The 16,196-nt window shown below is 38.7% G+C and overlaps 3 protein-coding genes across 6 annotated transcripts in view; 2 read left to right on the forward strand and 1 right to left on the reverse strand.

The window, feature by feature from the left end:
• Positions 1-2,455, forward strand: part of LOC109956211 (integrin alpha-5-like) — a 46,209-nt gene extending 43,754 nt beyond the window's left edge. For both annotated transcript variants that reach the window (XM_020593161.1, XM_020593163.1), the window contains exons 28-30: positions 628-729; positions 857-979; positions 1,705-2,455. In XM_020593161.1, coding sequence (XP_020448817.1) covers positions 628-729; positions 857-979; positions 1,705-1,788 — 309 coding nt within the window. In that variant the 3' untranslated portion in view covers positions 1,789-2,455. The remainder of the gene's footprint in view (positions 1-627; positions 730-856; positions 980-1,704) is intronic.
• A 2,654-nt stretch (positions 2,456-5,109) lies between these two features.
• Positions 5,110-9,593, forward strand: fbxo2 (F-box protein 2). Its single transcript, XM_020593111.1, has 6 exons — positions 5,110-5,205; positions 7,189-7,254; positions 7,894-8,020; positions 8,493-8,585; positions 8,731-8,869; positions 8,980-9,593. Exons 2-6 carry the CDS (start codon positions 7,218-7,220, stop codon positions 9,112-9,114), a joined length of 531 nt encoding a protein of 176 aa, XP_020448767.1. The 5' UTR covers positions 5,110-5,205; positions 7,189-7,217; the 3' UTR covers positions 9,115-9,593.
• Positions 9,031-14,682, reverse strand: svbp (small vasohibin binding protein). 3 transcript variants are annotated; one of them, XR_002274380.1, is made up of 4 exons: positions 14,541-14,682; positions 13,719-13,851; positions 13,439-13,594; positions 9,031-9,110 (listed from the first exon to the last, which is right to left on the reverse strand). XR_002274380.1 is itself a non-coding variant. In XM_020593112.1 (3 exons), the coding sequence occupies exons 2-3, from the start codon at positions 13,830-13,832 to the stop codon at positions 13,508-13,510; spliced, it is 201 nt and encodes a 66-aa protein (XP_020448768.1). In that variant the 5' UTR covers positions 13,833-13,851; positions 14,541-14,682; the 3' UTR covers positions 12,541-13,507. The 3 variants fall into 3 exon arrangements, 1 of the variants encoding a protein (XP_020448768.1); XR_002274379.1 differs by lacking the exon at positions 9,031-9,110 and adding an exon at positions 12,541-13,021; XM_020593112.1 differs by lacking the exon at positions 9,031-9,110 and having other exon boundaries at positions 12,541-13,594.
• Between the last annotated feature and the right edge of the window lie 1,514 nt (positions 14,683-16,196).

Consider the following 16,196-nt stretch of genomic DNA (forward strand, 5'->3'; position numbering starts at 1 on the left):
TAGAACCTATTTGTATTTAAATGCATAGAGTGATGAAAGAAGTACTCGGTTTGTTTACTTAAGTAAAAGTAGCAATACCACAGTAGAAAAAATTCTCTGATACAAGTTCTCAATTCAAAACGTTACTTATGTAAAAGCACAGAAGTATTAGAATCAAAATATACTTAGGTGTCAATAGTAAAAGTACTTATGTTGAGTGGCACATTTCAAATAAATGTATATTTTATTGGATTATAGTTGCTGATGCATTATTGTGCTCATCACTTTGATGCTGCAGCTGGTAAAGGTAGAGCTAATGTTACTGTAACTACCTGTTATAATGTGAAGTTCAGCTCAATAGATTGAATTTCCCACCAGGGATCAATAAAGGCTTATGATTATACTGTATTTTTTATTCATCTGATTATCGGAAAATACTCAAGTACAAATATCTCAAAACTAATTTCAGTACTTGAGTAAATGTACTTAGTTACTTCCCATCTTTGAATATACTATATGCATAATGTTAGAATGAGATCAGTGTTTAGCTGTAACTCTGGAGGATAGAGAAAAATGAATGCAAACTTTATAAAACACTGAATATTGTCCCTAATTAAGCAGTTTTCCAACTGTCCTTTGCTTGTCCAGAAGCCCTATAGGCAGTATGTTCTGGAGTGCTCCATTCAGTACAAGGTGGACAGGATGCCTTATTCTATTCCTCCCAAATTCAAACCATCGGGATCCAAAAAGGTAACCCCATTAGATTCTTTTGTTATGTTTCTACACTTTTGTGACCATGTGAAGTTGTTTACATGTGAACATCAGTGGTCAACATCTGCACATACTCACTGGAATCCTGTGGCTTTGTGCTGTTCAGGTGGCAGCAGCTGTGATTTGGAACAAACCAGACAGTCTGTTCTCTGTTCCAGTGTGGATCATCATCCTGGCTATTCTAGCTGGGCTGCTATTACTCTCCTTGCTCATATATCTACTGTACAAGGTAACAAGCTGAAAAGAATTGTTAAAACCAGGAATCAGGACACCACATGCTCCATGGGTTTGGCCTTACTATAGGGACCTATGTAGTAGCCTCACTCACCACCTCATGCCTATATCAGTTCAGTAAACTAATTAAGGAGGTTTCTGTGTCTGAAGATCCCTCAGGATGTGAGGAGGTGAAGAAATATGCTGTGTTTGAACTTCTCTCTCTTTCTTACTGCCAAGATAAGATGTTTCTTGCACTTGTTCCTATGCATGGGTTGTACACATTAAAAGGTCCACCAAACACTGTTTTTATTTGTACCTCAAATATCACTTTCTGAACAAAGCAGCAGAGAGAAGCAGCCATGTTGGCAAATTAAATTCTACTGCATAGTTTCAATAATGTTTAAAAATGGTTCAACAGGAGCATGAAAAATATTTGGTTTGCCATTAATAAAGGTTAAGAAAGGGTATACCCATGAGTGTACATACTACATGGAGTCTACTCCATAGAAATTAGGTTTTTATATCTTAACCCACCCATGCTGTGATGGGTCACCACCAGAAATGACTTTTTCTAAGGTAACATCTTTGGCAAAACACCCCCTTTGTTTTTACTATCAAAAACAAGAAACCTCTGTGAGTGTAAAATCTGTGAAAGAAATATGGAATATTAATTGCTGTAGACTGACTTAAATTGATTGACTTGTATCTGAACTTGTGTATCTCTGTGTGTCCCTCCAGATGGGCTTCTTTAAAAGGTCTGATCCATATAGCACAACCATGGAGAAGGCCCAGCTCAGACCCCAGGCTTCCTCTGAAGCTTAAATCTAAGAAGGAGCCTATTTTGCAGCTGTTCCAAAAAACTGGAATTACTGTCACATTCCCAAACAAATAATGTAACTGCAGGCCACCCATTTATGAATGGACAATTGTGGGTATCACTGGAATACAAAATATCTGGTGCTGCACTAAAATACCAAAGCAGGAAAGACTACAAGGGCCATGCAGTTGAATATGCACTGCTGTTGGGGAAGTTACTTTGTACAATCCAAGCATGATGACTGAAGCTTCTGCAGAAAGACAACAAGGACATGCTCCTTAGAAGCTCATCCTTTTATGGAAAATACTCCTCAGACTCCATTTGTTGCAGCCTATGTTGAGACAGGACAAACAAATGCACCTCGAACAAAAGGCACTAAAGCTATAGTATTTCTTCATTTTTAAAGTGTATTTTAAACCATGTCGGCAGTCCCAGTGTTTGATATTTCTGAATCCCTGCTTCTGTATGACCTATACACCACCTGTTTATTTATGGCACAGAGTTTTGTTGAATGTTGTACTGTACTGTCTGCGAGACAATCCTGATGAAATCGAGATGTTTAACTTGAATTATTCTTCTCCCATATTGGGAGGTACTGTGTGTATGTTGTAATGTATGTTATGTATTCATTGTGTTAGGACCCATTGGTGTTGTGGCCCAGAATAAAGCCTAATTTTGTATACTCATCCAAAATGTTGATTGATGTGCCTGCTATAGGTAAACAGAGCTAAAACAGAACCCCTTACTGTTGACAGAAGATACTGTGTGTGGGCAGTGGACCGACTCTATGACAACAAACACACCAGTAGATCACAATGATCCAGCTACCACACAACCAAACTCTCAGAATCCAGATTTGGAGTTTTTCAAATAAGCTTGTTTTTCAAAATGTGTACAGAAATTCAAATGACAAGTGTTAGACCAGATCATATGATATCACTTCTCCCCATTAAGTAATTTGCCCCATTTAGTAAGTTACACAGCGGCCCACCAGCCCCCTCTGCAGGTGGCACATGTTACTATCACCACCCGATGCCTTCAGTGCTCTCAGACACATCTCAGGTTTTCACACCACCCTGCATATATGACAGTGATTGGCTTCCAAACTATTTATGCCTGTTTGTATACAGTTTAAAATCTGATTTAGGGTGAGCACAGAGATAGAAATGTAAAGTAACTAAGTACTGTATTTAAGTACAATTGTAAGGTGTATGTGCATTACTTGAGTATTTTTATTTTCTGCTCCTCCACTTTGACTTCACTACAGGTCAGAAAAATATTGTACTTTGTATTCACTACATTTATTTGATAACTTACTAGTTACTTTTCAGAATGAGATTAATAAAACAAAATACATTATAAAGCATAGGACAAACTAAGCATGTAAGGTAATTAAAACTAGCCCCACCTTTATCAGCAGCATTAAATGTGATGTTCAAAATACTGCATCAATAATTATAATCCAATAGTATGACATACATCGATGTGAAATGTGCCATTCTACATAATGAGTACTTTTACTTTCAGTACTTGAAGTATATTTTGATGCAAGTACTTTCAAACTCTTATTAAGCAACATTTTCAATGCAGGACTTTTCATTGTAATAGACTATTTTTCCACTCTGGCATTGTTACTTTTTCTTAAGCAAACAATCTGTGTACTTCTTCCACCACTGCACAGAGAAATGATTTCAGTGAATGTGAAAACATCCCCACTGTCAAACTCTGAACATAGTGGAGCTCAAACATCCACAATGAGAAATATGCAAAGCACATTTTTGAGTGGCGAGTGACTTCAAGTGAAGAAAAGTGTGAATGAAATATGCTCTAGCTGCTACTTAATGCCTTGCACAGATTTGTTACATCATGAAGTCACATGCACAGGCACACAGCTGGTCACTCACACCCCTGGTCAGGTTGCAACTGGGTGGACCTATGCTGAAAATTACATGATGTCACCAAACTCTATATAGCCTGCCAATAAGAATGAAAAAGTGTGTTGCCCCATCTTGAAAGTGGGACAGATTTCAAAAATCAACATTCAAAGATATAGCTCTGCTACACACATATGCATTCATTTTTTGGACTTTTTGTGATTTTTTTTAATGAAACCATGTGAGAAGTCTAGTAATTGTAGAAAGAAATTCTTGATAAAATGATATAGTGCTATGTTATGTATTTGCAAAACTGTTCAAATAATTGTTTAATCTGTTTGACCTTTGTAAAGATTTGACCTGTGGACATGAAATGCTGTGAGGAGGTGCAGAGAGACTCAGAACAACAGGAAGTCGTGCAGATACATACTGAGATGACTAAACTGTCTGCACGAGAATTGTGTGTGGGTGTAAGGTCTTATTGTCTTGGCTTTAGATTATCAACATTTATCAACATTATATGAAATTCTAGGATTGACATAATCTGCATTAGCAAATATATCTACATGTTTACTTTAGTATCATATGCTTTATGATTTATTTTCATTTTAACCAGTTCACTGGTCTTGAAGCATATAGGAGACATGTGTGGGCTGCAAGAATCAGACAGGAAAGCACATAAAACAGAAACTAGACCAGGTTGCATAGCAACGCTTGAGGTGCTTCCTCTAAAACTGTCTATTGAAAGGTAAGGATGTGTTCTGAGAATGTCACAGATCAAAATCTGCCTGGTGACAAGATCACCAAATGAGGGGTCAGAACGAGGTCAACAAACCAACCAAGGAGCGAGGATGAAGGACAACGCGGATGACATCAGATCTACCATCATTTGCATATTCCAAAAACTGTATTAATTTGACTGGGTTGAGGAGTGAGGGGTTCTTCTTCTTTGCTCTGAAGGCAGGTCGAACGGTTTTGCTGTTTAGAATCAGGGCCTCAGATAGAGAAAGAACCCAGAGCTCTGTAATTGCTTTTCTTCATCAAGGTTGTAATAAATATTTTAAAGGTTCTTCTGACTTCGACTCTTCCTCAGAAATGAACATGCAGGACGCTTAGGTCCTACATAATGTAATAGAGTAAGAATTTACCTCTTAAATATAGTGGAGGAGAAGTATTAAGTGTAAATAGTTTATTTCCATCATTGTTAAATTTGTGCCAGTGATATAGTGATGTCTGTGTTACTTTTGTTGACATCTACAATGTAAACTTTTTTTTTTAAGAAGGGTACTTACTGTTTTCTTCTACTGATGTTCATATGTCTACCTGACATTTGTACATTTGTGTACATTTGTGCATATTTGTGCATGTGCTTCTTGCTGAGACTGGGTGTTTTGTGTCTCTCCCCCTATTATCTCCCCCCCCCTCCCTCCAGTACTCTGTGTGTGTGCGCTTTCCTGGCAATAAAAGTCACAGTGTAAGGGGCGTTACTCTATAGAGAAGCCAAGTGTCATTACAGAAGCTAAATACTCCACTTGCCTTCCTTCAGCTGTGAGTATGGTATTTACTTATATATTTAAACATCTGACTGTGACATTTCCGTTTGGCATCTACTGTATCTTTAGACTTGTACGTCTGCAGGGACGGATGACTCAGCTCCCGAACAGCCGAGTTCCCGAGAGCTCGGGAGTGTGGTCTGCACCCAGGCCCGGTGCAAAGTTGCTCCGCCATTGGCTAAGCCCCTTACAGACACGGTATACCTGGTGGAGTTTGCGGCTACGTGTCGCTGTGTAATAGTTGCTTTTTGGCGTGAACATGCAGCTGTTGTGCGAGAAAGTCCCGGAAAGGTTTGTTCTTCCACAGCCACAACGTTGACGTAACATCCAACATCATGCAAAACAGACAGATTTCCATGTCGGGCTAATTTCGTTAATGCACAGTCCATCTAAGATAGTCACTCGTATTCCTCCTAAGAATAATGTAAGGTAAACAAGCAAGCATTTTACTAACTCTGGACATCCTCCACAACCTAACTGCCACCCGCCGGGGGGGCCCCTCTCAAACCCCCCCCCCCCCCCGTCCAGTTGAAAGGTTTCGGTGATGAAAGCCATGAAGGTCCGCGGGAGCGCGCGCAGCCCGGTAAAACACATCGGCCGATTTATATCCGCGTTCAATTCCTTTAGTCGGAATCAAACCGTAATAGTGTGTCAAAAGAGACCCAACGAGTGGTAGTACAAAGGTGTGTCTTTGTAAAACCTTAACGTTTGATGAGATTGTAACGGAATAATTGTACTTGTAGCCAAAAGAAGCCGTGGTAGGTTAAAGTGCAATCAGGCTGTCTTGAGTCGTAAATGGTTATATGTAACATGTTTGTTTCCGCTGCAGGGTTTTATTCAATTATGAACAAGTTAGCTTTAAGTAGATGCCATTACCAGCCAAAAACAAAATACCTAAGTACATACATGTGTAGGTTATGTATATGTATCATAGTACATTTTCCATATAACCCAGTCATGTGACCTATTCAAACAAAATAAAGACAACGATCCACTTTGCAATTAATGTACTGATTCTGTGTATTTTTGTATTGTCAGCCATAAACCATGTAGTCTTTTCTTCTAGTCTAAATACCGATATGGCCAGTACAGCCAGAAAAATGCAGCACTCCGCTTGCCAAAAACTGATTACAGCTAATATTGTGAAAGGGTATTCTCCCTCTGCACCTTCATTTCACTCTTGTGGTTTATATTTTAAAAATCTGAAACCACACTGTAAATTTGTACCATGTTAAGTACCTATAAAGGGTCAGCACAACCAGTAAAATGCAGTATTTTCTATGCCAAAAAGTGATTAAAGCTGATACTGAGATACTGTATTCTACCTCAAAATAACTTCAACCCACTCTTGTGGGTTGTATTTGAAAGTGTTAATCATGCAGTACATTTGCATGACTACAAGTACCTCTTAAGGGCAGCACAACTACTAAAATACAGTATTTTATCTGCCAAAAAGTTATTGAAGATAATACTTTGATACTGAAAAGGGTATTCTGCATCAAGGTATCTGTACTTGAGTATTTTCATTTTCTGTTCCTTCATACTTTGACTTCACTGCATTTTAGAAGTGAGTGTTGTATTTTACTCTACTACATTTATTTTATAACTTTTGTTACTAGTTACTTTTCATAACCAGATTAATACAAAAAATATACTATAAGACTTCATTAATCTATGGTGGAAAATTGACAAGCTACCCAGCAGTAATTCAAATTAAATACATATAAGTTAGTTAAAACTAGCTCCCTCTTTACCAGCTGCAACATTAAATGTGGTGTACTCAATAATGCATCAGTAATTATAATACATGACATGACATGATATACAGGAATGTGAAATATGCCGTTCTGCATAATGAGTACTCTCAGGAGTGATGAATAAAAACTGTGCCTGATAGATGGGGGATGGGCTCATGACAGTCTGCCAAAGACTGCAGTGGAGGAGACTGTTGTTGCTACTTCTTGTTTCTCCTGTACAGCCCCTGCCTTCACCGTATAAGCTGTGGTCATGTCCAGGAACCTGCTGAAGAATCCCAGTGGGGAAGGTAAGGTGTCATTATCTTTCTAGAGGGTGTGATGCTTACTATAGTGTACACACTTAAAACTTTATGGTTTAAAATATGCTTGCTGCAAACAAAGCTGTGTTCAATCATAAAGCAAATGTTTGGCTTATTCATTTTCTAATTGAGACTTGGATAAGAAGATAGATACCACTTTTATATCTGTATGGTAAATACAAGGCTACCACCAGGAGACTGATTTTGTAAGCTAGCATAAAGACAAGAAACAGAAAAACAGTCAGCCCAGCTCCATCTGAATGTAATAGAATCTGCCTACTAGGATATTTACAACACACCGATGAATCATCTCCTGTCTCTTTGATAGATATGAGAGTTATATTGTTTTCCTTAGCTCTCATTTAGATAAGGATAATAATACTAACTTCATCCCCTTGAGATGCTGTTGATGCCCTAGAAAAGGTTAATATATAGACTTTGCACTAAGTTTATTTTGTCAAAGTACTAGTTCTAGCTTCAAGAATGAACTTTCACACTCAATCCTAAAGTCCGATTTGGACAAAACTGGATTAGGTCTGATCTTGAAACTGATCTCGACTCAGAGAAACTTTGATAGTGTACACAGAAAGTACATAATACTACTTATAGACTGCATTTCCCTCTCAGAACAGCTGGAGTTCTGGGAGCTGACAGAGAACGGCGGGTGCCAGTGGAAGGTGGAGGACATGCCCGGAGACTGTGGTTACAACCTTTGCAATGATGAAGTGACCAAGTACTTTGTAACTTCCTTTGAGTGAGTGTTTATTATCAACTCTGTCATTTACAAAGGTATTCAGACCTTTAATTCAATACTTTGTTGAGGCCCTCTTGACAACAGTTCTGACCAGTGTCTCTACTGCTAAGAAGTCCCCATTGTGGAAAATTTTATCATGGAGGTCTGGGATCAGCAAAAACCACCCTGCGACCCTCTGCAGGATAAGTGGTATAGCTGATGAATGGATGGTCAATAGAGAGGTCCCAGGACTATGTCTTGGTTTGTCCTGACATGTAGTGTGAATTTCAGGGCCTTGTATACACAGGTGTGTGTGTGTGTGTGTATTTATATACACACAATGAAATAAATCCTGTTGCCTTCTCAGTTTAGTGTCTTTTCAAAATGTTTTGTCATTTTCTCATTTAATATTGAATATTTCATTTTCCTGTCAAAGTAACTCTTTTAATATGCATGCAAACCCATCCTGTTTGTGAAAAAATGTGTGTCCTAGACTGTGTCTGAAGGGACAGGTGATCGACTTGTTAGCGGAGGGGTACTGCTGTGAACAGCTGGATGCGCAGCCTCCTGTCACAGTGGAAGACTGGTAAGCCAGAGGTGGTGTGACATGCATGTATAGTATGTACCTTCTCTGTGAGACTTGAACTGTGCGGGCTCAGAGACTGCAATTCCTAAAGATAATAAATCTGATGCAGACATAAACACTGGTTAATGTATGGCTCACCTTGCAGGTACTCTGGGAGGCAAGACTGTGGCTGCACTTACCAAATCTTAGTGACTCTGCTAGATGAGAATCATGAAGTCATACAAGAGTTCAAACGGGAGGGTCTGAGTCTCAACCCCGACTGTGATGACTGCTCGTGGAAACAGGTACACAGACAGGAGAGTTCTCAGTTCATTCAGTATATTAGACACGTACAATGATACGCACACCCGGCTGTACAGGTCACAGTGGTTTTCGGTCTCTGTTCACACTCCAGATCAGCCACACATTTTCTGAATACGGCCCCGGATTGCGTTTCATCTCCTTTGAACACGGAGGACAAGACGCCAAGTACTGGGATGGTTGGTATGGAGTCCGGGTCACTGGGAGCTCTGTTACTCTTGAGGTCTGAGTGAGAGGACAAAAAGTGAAAGCCAAATGAAAGAGTGAGGAATACTGGTAAGGTGAAGGAGGAAGGGGTGGGACAGAAAACTAGAGTAATTAAAGTGCTGTAAAGGACCACTTTTGTCTTATGCACCTGCTGTAGCTTAGACCTCAGTATATCATTGACTGCTGTTGATTCTGTGTAAACATACTGCTGCTAGGAGCACTGTAACTACAGTATAAACACGGTAAGGGAGTTCCATAAGCTGTTGCTGGAATGCCACAAAACACTAGCATGGTGGCAGTTTGGCTTTATTAACCTTAAACCTTAATGCTACTGCTTGCAGCATAGTCATTATTCATAATGTATTAACTGCTACCTCTACACAGTGGCACATCCTCAGGTTACACTAAATTACTTGTTTGGGTGTAGGCGTTGTGACATCAAGTGTTACCATTAAAATGGGGATCAGAGTGATGAAATAAATTGGAACTGTTAACACTGAATTCAGTGTATGTGGCTGTGCTTTGTTGTCATTGACAAGAAACTGACTGTAGGTGGTTGAACATGTGACTCTGCACACTGTTATCACCAACTAGACTTAATATCACATTGGCTTTCTTCCTGACAGTGATTAAGCACATTTACTCAATTAATGTACTTGAGTTCAATTTTGAGGTACTTTGAGTATTTCCAGTACATGTGACTTAGTTCACAACATTTTAAAGCAAAATATCTGTGCTTATCTGGCACATACTGTAGGCCTAGTAGTTGAATTCTCTTCACATTAAGATGAACATAAAAACATCCAGTGTGATAAACTTGTACAATATGGTACAGTATGGTGGCTGCAGTGAAAACCTGTGAGGAAATCACCAGGAAAAATATAGTGTCTACTGTCTGTGGGTCCAAGATTTCAAGCAGACATTGGCTGCAGAAGATTTTCCACAAAATATGAAATATGGACATTTTGTTTGACTTCATTGTGTATCTGTCCAGTTACTTTTGAACCCCTAAACTTTGGGTGCTTTATGTTAAAATGACATCTTCCACACAGTTCTTTATATGTTGATGTAAACTTCATTTAATGCAGAGACGTGGCACTTTAATTGAATATGCTGAAACAGAGAGCCTGAGGAACAAAAATATGTTAAGTACCTAAATACTTAGTCTGGAGTATCTTAATCTGAAAAGAAGCTAGTAACTAAAGCTATCAAATAAGTATACCACAATAAAAAGTGCAATATTTCCCTGTGAAATGTTGAAATAAAAGCATAATGAAGCACAAAAAGCATTCACAAGTACAAGTTTCTTGAACCTGTGCTTCAAGACTTAGGTTTTTGAGTACTTGTACTCTACTTTCAATCATTTCCTTTAAGATATGATATAATACAGGGGTTATCAACAGTGTGACCCAGGGACAACCATTGTAACACAGACATGACATGAGAAACACTGTGGGGTGGATAGACTGTAAAAAAATCACAAACAAAAACAAATACATGTAAGTGTGTGTATTTTTGAAAGATTCCTGTCTAAAGCTTTATTTTCATTAGTGTATAATTACAAATACAAAGTAAGAATTTATCATTTTAAGTGAGAATAAGTCAAAATTTGGATTTTACTACAAAACCATGAGCTAATAAGAGACAGTTGCATCTCTTTAAGAAAACATATAAAATTGTAAAAGAATTATAACACTAATACATTTGGACTTTGGATTAAATTTTGGAATCCTGTGTAGGATCTTCCTCAGAGGAAGCTTTTTATAGTCGCAGACATGTAAAATTTCAAACATGAATACAGCAGATCAAACAACCCTGACTGTAACTGAGGCCAAATTGCTTTTATTGTCATTAAAACAGAATATAGCTCATATAAAAGTGACCGACATATTGTATTAGACAATATATTGTGCTGTCATTAGCCATCGATAAAGCATTGCAAAATTTGTGACTGACAATATGCAAAAGCCTTTCATGTACAGTCCATTTGGCATTGCCCACCATGTCATACACAAACTAGTGTTCAAGGTGATCATTATTAACACTGACATATTAAGGGTACTGTCTGTTTTAAGCAAACTTTTGTTCTGTTGTCCCTACTTAGAACCACAGGCTATGGCTAATAGCGGATGCTACTGGTGATTTGTTGCTTTAGTAGACCATTTGTCTGTCATGGCATGTTAGTCTAGTATGGCATCATTTAGATAATAGAGCCAACAATATGATTTAACTGCAGTAGTGTTAGTGTCAATGCAATGACAACAGAGACAAAGGCAGCAGAACGAAAACCTTTCAATCACCATTCAAACTGATAAAGGAACTGTTTTCATGTGAATGGAGATTTTGTACGGTAGCTAGAGGTGAGATGCTGAAACAGGGTGATGACAATAACCTACAAAGGGCAAGTAATGTTCAGCTGGCATGTTTGAGCCTCACTGTGTATTTTAAGTTTCTTCATGTAGAATCTTAAACAAGCCAGCTGAGTACTACTGGTCAGTGCCTGTATTTATCAGGTGTCACACAGTCATTCCTCAGGAACAGGCTGAAGGTCACCCTGAGATTACAAACACTCCTACCTCAGAGTAAGACTTTAGAGTTATTACTGAAGCTTCTTCTGCTACTCTTTGTGGAGAGTGTGAGGTTGCTGTTTTCATACATTTACAAAATCAAAGTTAAATGGGTAATGAGTGTTTCTGACAGTTGGATTTGGGAGTATTCGAGGACGGCAACATCAAACTACAGAAAATAGTAGAGGTTATAATTAGGTTTTATGCATAGTCAAAAACTAGCTATCAAGATTATATATGCAAAAGCATGACAACTAAATTAATAAATAGCTAAATCTCATAACAATTAACAAGCCACATACATATGTATTTTATGGCAAGCACTTTGCTTGGTTAAAGAATAAATTAATATGCAAATGAAAATTTGATATAGCACAGTGTTTTACAATGTCTATAATAGTGCTGCATCTTTGATGTATTGTACATGTAGTAAACATGTTAAAATCCCCTGTGGCCTGTAGCAGGTAAGAAAAATGCAAAGCCAGTGAAATATAATATAAAAATATGAACACTTTTTTTTTTCCTCCGCTTATCCGGGGCCGGGTCGCGGGGGCAGCAGTCTAAGCAAAGATGCCCAGACTTCCCTCTCTCCAGACACTTCCTCTAGCTCCTCCGGGGGAATGCCAAGGCGTTCCCAGGCCAGCCGAGAGACATAGTTTTTTTTTTCTACTCACATTGCATTATATATTTTGAACAAATAAACAAGACCTAAAACCCTATATTAGTTTTTACCGGCTGTAATGAAGCTGATACATCCTTAATAAGAGTTAAGCAGGTGACATCCAGCCTGGGGAGCACAGTTTTTAAAATAAAGGGTGTAGTCCACTCTCAGTGTGGGACCTTGAGTCATGCCTATTGTGTATATGCCTCAAGACAATTCACAGTTTGCTTTGTTCAGTATGCCTTAAAATTGTGTTTTGCAGCATTATCACTGTTGAAAAGTTGTTTTCCCTGTGTAACATTGTGAGGACACAGGTTTCTGCACAGAGTGCGTTTGTTCTGCCCTGTATGTCTCACAAAGTCAGTTACAAAAAGTTAAGGCAGTAAGTTTAACATCACATCTCCTCTCCACTTTTAACAGGTCTGACTCTTCTGGAAGGCTTCTCAAGTGAAGCAGAGATAGGAATGATGAACATGGCTAACAAAGTTGATAAGATTACTTTATTCTTAGTCCTAAAAGTAGGACTGAAATTGCATCACTGAGAGGTTTTGGCCATTTACCAATAACTTTTAATCTGAGACACTTGATAAATATGGGCCCAGTTAACCATGATCCACAGCTGACAGTGAGTAAGCACTGGACTCATTCAAGTGGACGACAACAAGGACTTCAGGTGGATGCTCGTGTTGCTCTTTTCATTTCTGGTGAGATAATTTAAATGGTTTAGAATATGCTAAACTGATGTTCCCATTCCTGGTCATCTCCCCTCTGCTACTGTCAAAAATGACCTAATACAGCTTTAATTACATCTACAGAGGGATGCAACTAATGGCTGAGAAGTGTGCTTTCATCTGGTAGGTCAGTGAACCACTAAGAAACTATACATTTTGCCCTTTCATCAACTGTTAACACAGTGCTACCGTTGTAAACATTAATGTAAAGGTGAATTTGAACAGAGGTGAAAAGAGCATGCAAGCTCAGTTTAGTCCTTACATGAATGTAACAGAGGTTGATATTTACTGTAAGGAATGTCTGCAACCCTCTGTGTAATTTAAAGTTATCTGCAGCACCATAAATTAACCCACATGCATGAGTGTAATAGGTAAAATCTTATATACATGGTTGTTTTGGAGGGTGGCAGGCCCTGGTCCTGATGAAAGCGGAAGGCAGTGTCAGCAGGACTCTCATCATTCTCCTTGTGTCTGCATCTGTTTACAAAAGGCCTCAAACTGCTGCTGCTCCAGCTCTGTCATCACCTTGTTCAAAGCATAAATCTGGAAACAAAGGAAAGTAGACACAGTCAATTACACTGGAGTGGGAGGCAATGCGTGTGTGTGTGTGTGTGTGTGTGAGTGAGTGTGTGAGAGAGATGGCTTTAAACACAGTGATGTTGGCCACCTCTGCTCTCTGTCGCTGTTTGAGCTCTTGCTGTGCAGATTTCTGCTTGGCTCTGTCTCCTCTGGTCGGAGTGGAGTTCAGCTTTGGCTTGTCTTTACGGCAGGCAGGCTCCATGGTCTTCTACTCAATCAACCTGACGGTTTTAAGATAACATGCATGCAACTTTTGACACTTTGATTACTATCAATTAAAATGCAAACTACTTAAAACAACACTGAGATTATGTGGTGATAAACTCAACATTTAAGTCACTGATTTGATTTACACAACTTGCAAACTGCTAGCAAACAGAAAAGGTAAACATACACAGGGCCAGTTTTAGTGTATAGCTAAATCAGAATCGAAATCAGCTTTATTGGCCAGGTGTGTTGGACACGAGGAATAAATACAAAAAGTGATTCTGAGTGTAGTTTGCGGAGTTGAAAAGAAAAACACATCGTGACAGTTAATTACAAACATTTACTCTAGATCATTAGTGTGCAGGCGTTGACTGCAGGTTGAGTTTAGTAGCACGACGTTCAAGCTAAGCTAACGTAGCTACCATACCGGCTGACTGGTTGGATTGACCAATAGTAACATTTGTGTTTAGTAGCAATAATGTTTGTAAAATGCACTTTCTATATGTTAGCTACACTACCGAGCTAAAAAAAAACATCAACTAGTCAGCCACGGATTGAACGTCTAGGATGAACTAACACGTTGCAAGTTAAGCGTTAGTGAAGAGGCTAGTTAGCTAACTAGCTTTGATTTTTGACATTTTATAAAGTAATGATCCCACCACCAACAATCGAAATGTTTGAATCCAGATAATGGTGCTCTAACCTGTGTAATGTAACAGGAGAAACCCGAAATATAGTTAATTTAGCCAGATCGCTGGAACTGGCTACTAGCCGATCACAACAGCTGTTCTCAAGGTGTCACCGATAAACAAATCCGAGTTGAATAGTGACACCTTTGTTTAAGGGTTCCGGTTTCTCTTCTTTCTTTTATGGCAGTAATATAACAACTCAACCGCACGTTACTGCCATCCAGTGTGTGAAGTGTGGAACATATACGCCCCATTGTCAGTTTATTAGGTATATTAGGTACCCCCATGAATGGCTTATGAAACAGAATATTGGGCACAAGCCCAGGAGCCCAAGGGTTTATAGGGCCCCTGTGTCCTAGCCTCTGTTTGGGGTGACTGCTAATTCTTGTTGAAAATTCAATCAAATGACTTGAAAAAGAAAAATAACAACCAAAAGGAGATGCAAAACTACTACAAAAACACACCAAACAACATCCAATAAATGCAGATTGATTGCAAAGAGATGTAAAATGACCACACTGACTGAAAACAACTAAAAAGAAGCACAACGTGAAAACAAATAAATGTAGCATTATCACAACACAATCACATAGGTTGACAGTAACAAAAATACTACAATGACATGCAAAACAATTGCAAACAGAGACAAAAAAAATGTCCAATGTTGTTTGTTTGTGTCTCTTCTAGTTTGGGGCACTTGCTCCATTGTGGGAGGGGTAGGGCCTTTTACATGTCTGCACCCAGGGGCCTATTGTCTCATAGTTCGTCCATGCTGTCAGTATAAACATTTTTAGTTGAATTTCTACTTTAGAGTCTGTTTGACCAAACAGTGAAATTCCTGAATGACCAGAGGGGCCTTTCTGTGCAATGACACGTTAACTACACTGACTGTACTGTCCCACACAGTACAATATTTGCTTTGAATAGCCTGTTATTGTCGCAGTTATCTCTTGTTGTTTACTTTAAGTGTTAAGCATATAAATGTGATTAATGTGCATTGTGCACTTTACTAGAATTCTCACAATAATGCCCGAAGACACTGCTGCAAATACTGTTAGATTTTGCATTTAGGCAGGACTGAAAAGTCCTTCTAATAATAAACTTGAGAAAACAGAAACATACATTTGAATCCTCCAGAGGAATCTGCTGAAAGTAAAGATGTGCTGATAGCTCTGACTCATCCTGAAGACTGCTGCTGTGTGCCACATGTTTACTACACCTGGAATCTATGTGTTACAGCACACCCACCTGACATGTAGAAAGCACCGAAGTCATATTAGGTATTCACAATGTTAGAAAATTTATAGGATGATTAAGGGACACTGCTCAACCACATGCGTAAAATGTGCATTGGCAGGATATCCTTAATTTTATTACAATCTCATTTACACTCAAACACATTTCACGCCAAAATAGAAGAAAGTACAAAACCACTTGTTGATAAAAGGCATCATTAAACATATCGACAAAGTTGAGGCCAAGCATTCCATGGTTGCTATGTTTGTGTCCAGGTGTATCATTTATATCAGGGCATCATTTAAACATAAACAAAACATCTATTGTCCAAGAAAAATTTTCACCAGTTCCACTTGACGATTTCTTCCAAACTAGTGCACCTACCAAGGACTTCTTCCATCCTGACAACGACTAAAGACTCACAGACACTGATA

This window comes from Monopterus albus, unplaced genomic scaffold (assembly GCF_001952655.1).
Source record: "Monopterus albus unplaced genomic scaffold, M_albus_1.0 scaffold18.1, whole genome shotgun sequence".
NCBI classification, from domain to species: domain Eukaryota; kingdom Metazoa; phylum Chordata; class Actinopteri; order Synbranchiformes; family Synbranchidae; genus Monopterus; species Monopterus albus.

Coding starts and splice junctions, on each gene's coding strand:
- fbxo2 (XM_020593111.1), top strand. CDS start 7,218: ATGTCCAGGAACCTGCTGAAGAATCCCAGTGGGGAAG. Junction 8,021..8,492: donor TACTTTGTAACTTCCTTTGA/GTGAGTGTTTAT, acceptor TGTGTGTCCTAG/ACTGTGTCTGAAGGGACAGG. Junction 8,586..8,730: donor CCTGTCACAGTGGAAGACTG/GTAAGCCAGAGG, acceptor CTCACCTTGCAG/GTACTCTGGGAGGCAAGACT.
- svbp (XM_020593112.1), bottom strand. CDS start 13,832: ATGGAGCCTGCCTGCCGTAAAGACAAGCCAAAGCTGAACTCCACTCCG. Junction 13,595..13,718: donor AACAGCGACAGAGAGCAGAG/GTGGCCAACATC, acceptor CTTTGTTTCCAG/ATTTATGCTTTGAACAAGGT.